We start from the raw sequence: 12333 nt of genomic DNA, 5'->3' as shown, positions 1-12333 counted from the left end.
CAGTCGAAAACTTGTTATGTGATTGTGATGTAGCCCTTTTTAGGGATTTTAAATATATACCTTTTATAAATGATTTTGCTGTTTTTTGTATTACATGGTATACAGCCAACTACAGGAAAACTTTTTCCTTGTGGATTCATTTATTAATTTATTTTTCGTAGAAATTTAGCCAACCGGCCCCCCTCTTGACGATGCTGGATCCACCACTGTTTCGAGCAATCTTTTTGTCCTCTCTGTGTCGGGTCGTGTTTCTGCCGCGTATGTCATTATTGGTCTGATGACTGTTTTGTAAATTCTTTTCTTCTCCGATATTTTTATTTCCGTTTTCGTTTTAAAACCATTCATTTCTTTTCCGATATTTTTATTTCTCCATATTGTGTCATTCAGGCAACCTGCGGCTCTGTTTGCTCTATTCACTTGATCTTCCACTTCTGTTTCGAGCCTTCCGTAGCTAGATAGTGTGATTCCTAGATATTTAAACTCCACTGCTTGCTCTATTATCTAACCTTCCAGCATAGGCGTAACCAGGGGGGGGTTTTGGGGGTTGTAACCCCCCCCATTGGGATGTACTTTCAGCTCTATACGCTTAACATCATATCCCTCAGATATTTCCAGTAGTTGTAACCCCCCCTTTCAGGTAGATGTAACCCCCCTTAGGATCATCCTGGTTACGCCTATGCCTTCCAGCTCCAATTTACATCTTATTGGATTTGCTGTTATAACCATGCGTTTTGACTTTTTTGGGGAAACTAACGTGTTAAATTTGCTGACGGTTATGTTAAATTGGTGCAGCATACGTTGTAAATCATCTTCACTTTGAGAGATTAGTATTGCATCGTCTGCATAGCAGTTTATTTTAAGTTGTTTTCCCCCATTTGGTATCCTTTTTTTTAGTTCTTACTTTTTTTATTATTTCGTCCATGATCAGGTTGAACAATAAAGGACTCAAGGAATCCCCCTGTCTTATCCCATTACCGGCTTCAATTGGGTCAGTTAGTTCATCTTCCACTTTTACTTTTATTGTGTTGTTCTGGTAGATGTTTTCGATCGTTACAATTATTCCTAGAGGTACCTCTCTTGAGTATAACAAATGGATAACGTCCTTTAAATTGACCCTGTAAAATGCTTTCTTAAGGTCCACGAAACATAAATATGCCACTTTGTTGTATTACAACAATTTCTCTTGAACTTGCCTCATTATAAATATAGCGTCAGTGCATACCTTTCCGACCTAAAACCTTGTTGTTCTTATGCTAATGTTATAATTTCATTCAATTTGTTTTTTATCACTTTGTTAATTTCTTTCTCCGGGTCCGATTTGTCTCCTTTTTTGAAGAGAGGTATTAGGATGCTTGATCTCCATTCTTGTGGTATTCTGTTTTGTTCTATTATTTTTTGTATTAGTTTTAATAGTTGTTTAGTTAGATCTTGTCCACCGTACTTTAGGAGTTCGTTCGATATTCTGTTCTCTGCTGGACATTTTCTATTTTTTAATTTTCCTAATTCTCCCTTTACCTCTCCCTCCTCGATGTGTATTTCTTCGTTTGTCGTAACTTCAGGTGTTGGTAGTTCATTATCGTCGCCTTTAGCAAATAGAGATCGGAAGTAGTCTGCCCATGTTTCCTCCTGAATGTATTTCGTTTTTATTAGTTCATCTCCTTTCTTTGCCCTCTGATCATTTACCTACTTATTTTTGTGTTCCGTAGAAGTCGTGTTTCATCTGTTTTTAGAAACTCTGTCGTGTTCCCTTTTTATTTGTCTCACTAAAGTATTCGTTTCTGATTCGTTTATAGTGGTTGTATGCTTGTCGTGTTTGTTTTGTTCTGTATTGTAAAAAGGTTTTCTTCTTTTATTCACATTTTATCTTCACTTCCTCTTTAAACTACGGGTTTTTTTAATATGTTAGTATTCGTTACTTTCTTCTTTCCAAGTGATTCTGTTGCAACGTTGATTATGTTATTTTTGAGATTTTGCCAGCTTTTCTCGAAGTTATCGTTTTCTAATATTCCATTCTCAGCAATCTTCTCTGATAATATTTTCCAACCAGTCGGTGTGTTTTGATTCAGTCTTCTTACAAAGCTTCTTTGATAACGGGTTAATCTAGAAACACTTGTCAGAGGATGGTAAGAAACTCAAATTGAATCAAAACAAAACCGTCTATTTTTATTTGGTTTCACACTATGATACTGGGTGCAAAGTACAAAATGTAATCGGTTTAGACGGGTAAACTGCTGATGCTTTACTCGAATAGATTCCTATTCGCGGCAAGTACTTGGAAGGGAATTAAGAAACGATCGTGCGCGAATAGCGGAGAAATATTGCAACTTTCTTAAATAAATCATATTGTCAATTAAAATTGTCAAATTGACGTACATTTCATATGTACTGTCATTGAAGAAGAAAAATTATATGTTGCTCCACAATATTGATATGATATGCAATTATTACATAAAGGTAAATTTAATTAATTGTATTTTGCTTGCAGTACTGCATTTTAATAACTAATTTTATTTACTACATACAATTGTTTACGTTTTAATAACATAACCTGAATCTTATTTTTTCTTCTTATTATTTTTTTGGACTATGGCCTTGACAATTATCCAGTAACCAGGACTAATATAATTGGCCAATATAATTAAAAGTGCGAATAAAGTTGCAGAGCGTAGAAATAGGTGTCGCTTTGCCGAACTTGCACGTTCCCAATTCGCGGTGTGCAAGTACTTGGAAAGGGAAACGAGAAACGACCGTGCGCGAGTCGCGTAGAAATATTGCAACTATCTTAAATAATTCATATTGTCAATTGAAATTGTCAAATTGACGTATATTTCATACCTTCTGTCATTGACGCAGGAAAATTATATATTGCTCCACAATATTGATATGATATGCAATTATTATATAAAGGTAAATTTAATTAATTGTATTTTGCTTGCAGTACTGCATTTTAATAACTGATTTTATTTACTACATACAATTGTTTACGTTTGCTAAACATAACCTGCATCTTATTTTTTCTTCTTATTATTTTTTTGGACTATGGTCTTGACAATTATCCAGCAACCAGGAGTAATATAATTGGCCAATATAATTAAAAGTGCGAAAAAAAGTACAGAGCGTAGAAATAGAGGTCGCTTTGCCGAACTTGCACGGTCCCAATAGCATCGCCCGACGGCATGCATATGCCTCAGGTTCACAGTTTACTTTAATCGTTATCGACACTCACTTCGTATTAATATTTATTTGTATATTAAATAAAATATATATCATCAGCTTGTATTTTAAATAAAATATTTGTTTTTTAGGCAATCTAAGCTCAAATGGTATAAACCAGTTCAACATTGATTTAAACAACCCAGTACACATCAGCATAAACTCAGAACAAGACTTCCATCCGCACGTTTCCTTTACAAGCAGTGATGAATATATAAACTATGCTTAAAAAGCATTTTCCTTTTCATGTGATCTATTTAGGTATATTGGTAGATGGAAATACGTTTAAATAAAATAATATTGTATTAATGTCTTTTTTCTATGCCTCTTTCAATGTATCAACAACCTCATTGACTTCTAACAACTCGTAGATTGCATTCTTTTCTAGGACACCAACTACCAGTTATCTCGTAGTGGTATAGGTACAGATAGGTCGATTTTATTTTTAATTATGATTTTTTGGGATGTAGGTATATCATACTAGTGACGTCATCCATCTGGGCGTGGTGACGCAGTCGATGTTTTTTTTAATCAGAATAGGGTTCGTGTGATAGCTCATTTAAAAGGTTATTAAATTCTCTATCCATTAGTATAACGTATACTTTAATTTCTAACAGCATAACCCGTGGGAATAAGAAGACCGGGTAGACCAAAGGTGAGGTGGATGGACGGGGTAACACAAGATGCCGAGACGATCGAAGTCGGCAACTGGAAAATGCAAGCAAAGGACAGAACAGAATGGCGTAGAAAGCTTGAGAAGGTCGAGGCTCTCTAAGGGCTGTAGCACCAAAATGATGATGATGATGATGATGATTCATTAGCATAATCATTAACATAATTATCAAAAAAAAATTTCTTTAAATTAAATTTATTGACACAAAAAGAATGTATGTAATTTATTTAATTCAAACTGCATTTTACTCCTGTCAGAAAACAGAAAAAGATATATTTATTTGACAAATAAACATATTTGCTTTTCGCTTAAATCCAATGTTCACGCTGCCAGCCACCTGCCTCTTGGCAATTTGAACATTTAATTTAAACGGAAAGCATTGTCTATTTGTCAGCATTTTCTAAATCCGGCCAATATCGACAATGGCCGGTTGAATTGGTCATTGTCGACAATGGCCGGATATTAACGTTATTGTCCATCGAAACTGGACATTGATGATAATTTTAAATTCTTGATAATATTTCTATCATTGCCCGGCCAATGTCGACAATGCCCGTCGTTAATCGGTCAATCTTGAAATTTTGACTAAATGATAGGTTGTGTAGGTTTACTATTGTTTACTTCATGAGTGTATATTGTGTATTGTTTTCGTGCTGAAATTACTCGTAAATTTATTTAATAAGTGTTATCATGGATACCAACGATGTGCGCATTCGTTTTAATAATTATATAAACTTAATAGTCAAGTCAAAACGTGTTGACAATAAATCATTTTTAAACTGTGACGAATAGAATAGCCGAATAAGTGTAATTAAAGAAGCGAAAAATATTTTGAGAACACCAGGTGCTAAAAAAACAACAAAGCACTATAGAATGGTTTGTAAATATGATGTAATTACAATAAGTGGTAAAGAGCGACTGATTATGCGAGTTGACGAAAACACCCAGTCTAAAGTATTACTTTATGCTACAACTGAAGAATTATTTGATATCATTCATAATGCACACTTAGCAATTGGGCATGGTGGAGGCAATCGTATGGTTTCCGAAATAAATAAATTTTATTGTAATGTAACTAAGGAATCAATAATGATTTACCTACGACTTTGTAGGTATGCAGTGTCAGAAAAAGATTAGTAACCCAAGAAAAGGTTTGGTTTCGAAGCCAATTTTACATTCAATATTTAATTCACGCTCTCAAATCTATTTGAATGACATGCAGTCACAAGACTATAATGATTTTCGATTTATAATGGTATACCAAGACACCGGTGAACCAAGACCATCTTACGAAATTTGTAATCTTGAAACCTTTAAAAACAAAAAAGGCTGAAGAATATATTTTATATATGAAGAATATATTATATTTCTGCAACTACTTTCAGAAACATCTTAGTATCTCATTTTAAACACTTATTGACTTACACCGATTGGCTTCTGAGGCATCGATTTATCAACATTGACCATTTGCTTCTGATCATTGTCGTTATTGACCGGTTATTGATGAAAAATCTAATTTTACGTTAAGTTTTTACAACATTGGCCAATATCTAAGTTTATTGTCGTTAATGGCCGGGTATTGTCGTTAATAACCAAGGAAAATGGACATTTACGACAATGTCCGACCATTAACGTCAATGTCTAATTTATATTATTGACCGTAAAATATGTTATGTACACATTATTCTTCTTCTGTCAATTAATTTAATTTAAAAAACAATTGGACATCCTTTTCAAATAATTATGTTAATGAAGGCGAACGAAAGTTCCACTTTTAATATTAACAATATTAAAAGCAAAACTGTTGTATTACCTACCTTAAACAAGATTATAAAAAAGAAGAATAGTTCCTTTTGAATATTGACTTTTATAAGATGTTATGAGGTTTTTTGAATGACGGATAAGTTTGTAACAATACATTTGTATTTTAATTAAAATAAAACTATTAAAATTAGTCTTAACTTCTATAAAGAGTTAATCCAGAGAACGAATAAAACATGGTGGCAGCTGATTTGTAAAAATACGGATGAGAAAACTCGGAAAATTTAGAGGTTGGTTAGTACAAAAATACAAAGTACGAAAACAGCACAGTTAAGCATCAATTGGGAAAAAAAATGCCTGATAACGCTCCAGTTCAAGAATCACCGTCGATAAACCTCACTTTATCACCTCCCGAATCATTTAATTTCCATCCAAGTGATTGGGCACAATGGAAAAACCGTTTTCAACGTTTTAGACGAGGGTGTGGCCTTGATAAAGCATCTGATGGAAAACAAATTGATGTGTTAATTTATAATATGGGGGTAAGAGCTGAAGAAATATTCTCATCATTTTCACCAGTTCCAACTACATATGATGAGACATTAAAACAATTTGAAGATTATTTTATACCCCGTAGAAATATTATCTATGAAAGGGCCAAATTCCTAAATCATAAGCAAGGGAGTGATACTGCAGAGAAATTTATTACTGACTTACATAGTCTATCAAAAACATGTGATTGGGGGACTTTAAACAATGATATGGTTTTATTAGTGTTGATTATCGGAATGAGAGATACAAGCATAAGTGACAAACTGCAACTTGATGCTGCACTTACTCTCGAAAAAGCTGTAACCTGTCTAAGACAACATGAAGAGCTAATCCGTCAAAAACAAAACCTAAATGAACCAAATATTTCTGCTATAAGAAAACAATCAACTTACAAAAAATCACAGAAGCCCCAAAATTGCCAACAGTCAAGTAAAGGTGAGAAAACGAAAAAATGCCCTAGATGTGGATATGATTGGCATGATAAATTAGCAAACTGTCCTGCAAAAAATGCTAAATGTGGTACATGCAAAAATGAAGGACACTACAGCAAGATGTGTTATAAAAATAAAAAGTCCAAAAACAAAAATGTACATGCCATTCAGCAAGATTCAGAGCCTGATAGTGACGAAAACTCTTATGTACATGAAATTAAAGCGAGTGATGACAGGAATGTGTGGACACAAAAACTACAAGTAAGCTGCAAAGAGAGAATGCTTGAACCTATCACATTCAAATTGGATACTGCTGCTGATGTAACAATGGTACCTGTCCAAGTGCTGAGTAATGTAATAAATGAACTACCTCTAAATGAATCTTCGAATAAAGTATTTAGTGCAAAAAAGCAAGAAAGATTCAAAATACTAGGTACAGTAAAATTAAAACTAAAATATAAAAATACGGAAATTACAGAAAATGTATTTATCTCTGAAGAGATTGATGTCCCATTGTTGAGTAGGAAAGCATGCCAAGGCTTATTATAGTAAAAAGAATTTATTCTATAAGCACTGAGACAAATTGGGTCGCAGAATACTCCTCATTATTCCAAGGACTAGGCAATATGGAGGGTGAATACAAAATTGAAATAAAGGAAAATGCTGAACCATATGCTATTTCTGTACCAAGAACTGTTCCAGTTCCATTGAGAGACCAAGTAAAGGAAGCTTTGGAAGAAATGCAGAGAAATGGTGTCATTGTTCCTGTAGATCATGCGACCGAATGGTGTGCCCCAATGGTAGTAAACATAAAGAAAGGAGGAAAAGGGGTCCGTATCTGTGTCGATCTGTCAAGATTAAATAAAAGTGTCAAACGTCAGTTTCACCCAATTCCCGTAGTAGAGCTACAACTTGCAGAGATTAGAGGGGCTAAATACTTTAGCAAACTTGATGCAAATCATGGATTCTGGCAACTTAATTTAGCCGAAGAATCAAGAGACTACACAACCTTTTTAACCCCATTTGGAAGATTTAAATTCCAGAAATTACCCTTCGGCATTACATCGGCACAAGAGGAATTCCAGAAAAGAATGTCACAAGTCCTTGAAGGAGCAAAAAATACTCTAGTCCATATGGATGATGTGCTGGTTTGGGGAAACACAAAAGAGGAACACGATGACCGCCTAAGAGAAGTGCTCGAGAGAATCAAAAAAGCACGTATAACCTTGAATAAGGGCAAAACTGAATTCTGTAAGCAGAAAATCGATTTTTTGGGATTTGTGTTGTCGAAGGATGGGGTAGCACCAGATCCAGGCAAGGTGAAAGCAATTGTAGACATGGAAGCACCAAAAAATGTCAAGGAAGTTCAACGCCTTATGGGTACTGTAACATTCCTAGCGAAATTTATCCCTAATAGGAGTGAGATTATGCAACCAATTACAAGTTTAGTTAGTCCAAGCAATGCATTTCTATGGGGCCCAGCACAAAAAGAGGTGTTCCAGAAAATAAAAGAATTGCTTATATCAGCACCTTGTTTAACAATGTATGATGCAAATAAACCTACAATCCTATCCAGTGACGCTTCTACCAAAGGACTGGGAGCTGTATTACTTCAAGTTGAAGGTGGTCATAAGAAACCTGTAGCATACATCTCGAGGACTTTGACTCCAGCTGAACAAAATTATGCAAACATAGAAAGAGAAGCACTAGCTCTGACCTGGGCAAGCGATCGACTAAAGAGTTTTCTGATAGGAAAACAATATACCATAGAGACCGATCACAAGCCACTTATACAAATATTTAAAACTAAGCATCTCGATGATCTGTCCCCAAGACTTCAAAGGTTTAGAATGCGCGTGATGCGTTATGACTACAATATTGTATATACCCCAGGGAAAAATTTATATATTGCTGATACTTTATCCCGTAAACCCATACCTTCAGAAGATGACAAAGAATTAGAAAAAGAAATCGATGCCTTCATTCATGGAGTCACTCTTGCAGGTATTCACACATCTGACGAGAATGTAACACGAGTTGCTAACTCACAAAGCAATGATCAAACCTGTAATCAACTGAAGAACTACATAATGGGAGACTGACCTCACAAGTCTGCATTATCAGGTGATGTTAAACCATACTACCCAGTACGTCATGAACTATTAGTTGTGGATGGTATCCTTCTTAGAGGAAACCGTATGATCATTCCATGTGAGCTCAGGGCAATGATGTTGGAAAAATTGCACGCTGGCCACTTTGGAATAACTAAAACTCGTCGTCGTGCTATGGGAACGATGTGGTGGCCAGGAATTTCTCAAGAGATAGAAGCCAAAGTAAGATCTTGTCCTATCTGTATTCAAAACTCGATAAACCAACATGAACCTTTATTGCCAGCTAAATTTCCAGATTACCCATGGCAAGTGATATCAATGGACCTTTTTAAAACTGAAGCAAAATGGTATATCGTCGTAACTGATAACTATTCCAGATTTTTTGAAGTACTTCCTGTTCAGAACATGAGATCACAGGAAGTAATAAACATCTGCAAAACAATATTTGCAAGATATGGTATACCACAGTTGGTTTGTTCCGACACTGGAACACAATTTCATGCTGTTGAAACATCAGAGTTCCAACAGTTCGCAAGAGAATGGGGGTTCTCTACATCGAGAAGTTGAAGTAGCCCACAATTCCACCAAGCAAATGGCGCAGCAGAAGCTGCTGTAAAAGTCACAAAAACCTTAAATAAAGAAGAATAAGAACAACATAGAGATAGCACTTCTGTTCTATCGAAACACACCACTAGAGAACGGATTCAGTCCATCCGAAATGATGTTTGGAAGAAAATTGAGAGATACTCTACCATCAATCGCATTAGCTGAATTTAAATCATCAAAAAAGCTAGTAAGCGCGGAGAGGAAGTACCGCTCGAAATATAAAAAATTATATGATGGAAAACATGGACCGAAGAATTTGAGTCGACTTCAAATTGGTGATTTTGTATGGATCACAGACCTGAAACGACATGGTGAAATCATTAACGAAGTTAATCCAAGATCATACATAGTTAAGACCGCCATAAGCACCATAAGGAGAAACCGTTTTCATCTGATCCCTGCTCCATATCTAAGCAGTATCCCCGATGGAGTATTTAAACAACTGCCAGGGATTCAACAAACAAATTCGACTCCAGAAACTACACCGACTACTCAACAACTAACATCCCAAAGACCAACAAACATTGAGAAAGGTAGTCAGGAAGTGGAAAGTCACCCAACTCAACCCAAAACGCCTGTACGACTTCCAACGCCAACGAAAACTGATGGACCATTATTTAATATTGAGCAGAGTAAGAATACAACGCGCTCTGGGAGAGCGGTTGTCAGACCTTTACGCTATCGTGAAGATTGGTCAGTAGTTATGTTGAAGATGTATCATCTTGAGGGGGGATGTTGTATTACCTACCTTAAACAAGATTATAAAAAAGAAGAAGAGTTCCTTTTGACTATTGACTTTTATAAGATGTTATGAGGTTTTTTGAATGACGGATAAGTTTGTAACAATACATTTGTATTTTAATTAAAATAAAACTATTAAAATTAGTCTTAACTTCTATAAAGAGTTAATCCAGAGAACGAATAAAACATTTATTAGAACTTTACTAATCTTCTGGTTACACCATTCGTGACTTCTAAAATTTGCAAGACAACGAATTGCCGGAGCTAAGAAGGCCAAGGGAGATATATCAGGTTGCATCTCACTTCCACCTGTCCAACACGGTAAAATTCCAACAAAGATTAGTTACCAATACTCAGTTAGGAGTAGAACTATAAAAATAATAAATAATCATTTCGTTTGTGAACCGAAACAAGAGCCGTCTTATTTCAGTTAGTTCCATGATACTATAAATAACGTTATTTATAGTATCATGGTTAATTCAGAGAACGCCAAAAGCACTCTAACTAGTTTCAACCCTTCTTAGGGTTTCTTCAGAGAGCGTATATTTGATTCTCTCTAAACCACTAAAATCCGGCCGCCGGCCTCGGTTCGAAATGAATAATGTTTATATGTATTAGGTACTGAATAGAGAATTAAATAACCTTTCAAATGAACTAGAACATGACACCTATTATCATTTTAAAAAATCATCGGTGACGTGCCTAGATATATATGACGTCGAAAAATCATAATTTAAAAATAAAAATAGACCTCTTTTGAGATTTTCCCAAAGTCGTCGGCTTACGAAATAACGAATTTATTCCTTTCATTTGCACCATACTGTATAATGTGAATAAATAAATTTGTTATTTTAGGCCTACTAATTACGATTGGAACTGCTGTCAATATTTGTAAAAATTTTTGCAGACCCATGTATATAGTCGAGGAAATAATTCGATTTGTACAAAAATTTGGGATTAGGCTCATTTCACCCTCTAGTTCATTTTATATATTGAGCCGTTGTACGCTTTTGGTTTTTTAAGGGTGAAAACTCCCCCAATTGTAAAAAATTATAAAATAACATTTTAAACTTTAATATTGTCAACATTTGGTTCTTATTAGTTACATAATAATCGTTTTATGTTTTAAGATAATATAATATAATATCATAAATATTTATAGATAATATCATAATATAGATAATATCATAAATATTTCAACCCTTACAACCACCCTTGTTGGAGCTATATATAAAAAATTGACGTATCCTAAAAGAATAATTTCGGCTTGCATCGATTTACATAAAAATTTGGGATTAGGATCATCTCACCTTGTACTTTATATTCTATATCATGCTCAAGAGCGTTGATTATTTTTAGGGGTGTAAACTACCCTTTATTTTCAAAAATTATATAAAAACTTTGTAAACTTTAATATGGGTAAAATTTGGTTTTGATTGGTTAAATAATGATTGTTTTATGTTAAAGAATAATATAATATCGTAATATTTCAACCCTTAAAAACCACATTTAATAACATTGCAATTTTTATAAATAGATATTTTAATAAATCTGCACAGAAAAAAAGTAGAATTAAAGAAATACAAAAACATTTATTTACACAAAAATACGACTTTACAAATATGTACAAATACAAATAGTTTTTTAGTCATCTTCCAGTATACGAACCGGTTCTGTAGTACAGAGGTTCTCAAAGTGGGTGACGCGGCACCCTGGGGTGCCTCAAGCATTTGCCAAGGGTGACATGGAACAGTTAAGAAAAGAACATTTAAAAAAGATTACAGAAATTTGATATGACAAATGAAATCAATCCTCAAACGAACTTCTTTGAAATTGTTATTGCTCATTTGCAAGGTTTGGAAGAAAGTATTGTAAACTATTTTCCTGACATTGACTCAGATGACTTATATAGCTGGATGATGCACCCGTTTTCGTGTGATCCAAAAAATAAACCTGTCGGAATGACAAATGAAGCTTTTCAAAATCTACTTGAGATCAGCGAAGATAGCAGTTTAAAACTCAAAAACTGTGATGGAAGCCAAGAAGAGTTCTGGATGCAGGTATATTCAGAAAATAATGTTGTTGGCAAAGTTGCAGTAAAAAAACTTTTGTGTTTCACATTGACTTGTTTCTGTGAGTCTTCTTTCTCCGCATATGCTTACATTAAAAACAAAAAATACAGAAGCAAACTTCAAGCATCAAGGGATTTGAGGGTCAAACTTACAAAGACTCCCATAATTATAAA

The 12333-nt window shown here is 34.5% G+C and overlaps 1 protein-coding gene across 1 annotated transcript in view; it reads left to right on the top strand.

The window, feature by feature from the left end:
* LOC114330753 (A disintegrin and metalloproteinase with thrombospondin motifs adt-1-like) overlaps window positions 1–3522 on the top strand; it is a 385883-nt gene extending 382361 nt beyond the window's left edge. Inside the window, exon 18 of the mRNA XM_050656578.1 lies at window positions 3306–3522. Within this exon, the coding sequence (XP_050512535.1) occupies window positions 3306–3442 (137 nt within the window). The 3' untranslated portion in view covers window positions 3443–3522. The remainder of the gene's footprint in view (window positions 1–3305) is intronic.
* The last annotated feature ends 8811 nt before the right edge of the window (window positions 3523–12333 follow it).

Source organism: Diabrotica virgifera, chromosome 7, assembly GCF_917563875.1.
Source record: "Diabrotica virgifera virgifera chromosome 7, PGI_DIABVI_V3a".
Classification (NCBI taxonomy): Eukaryota; Metazoa; Arthropoda; class Insecta; order Coleoptera; family Chrysomelidae; genus Diabrotica; species Diabrotica virgifera.
The sequence above is the reverse complement of the archived record's forward strand: the minus strand, read 5'-3'. Positions and strand labels throughout refer to the sequence as shown.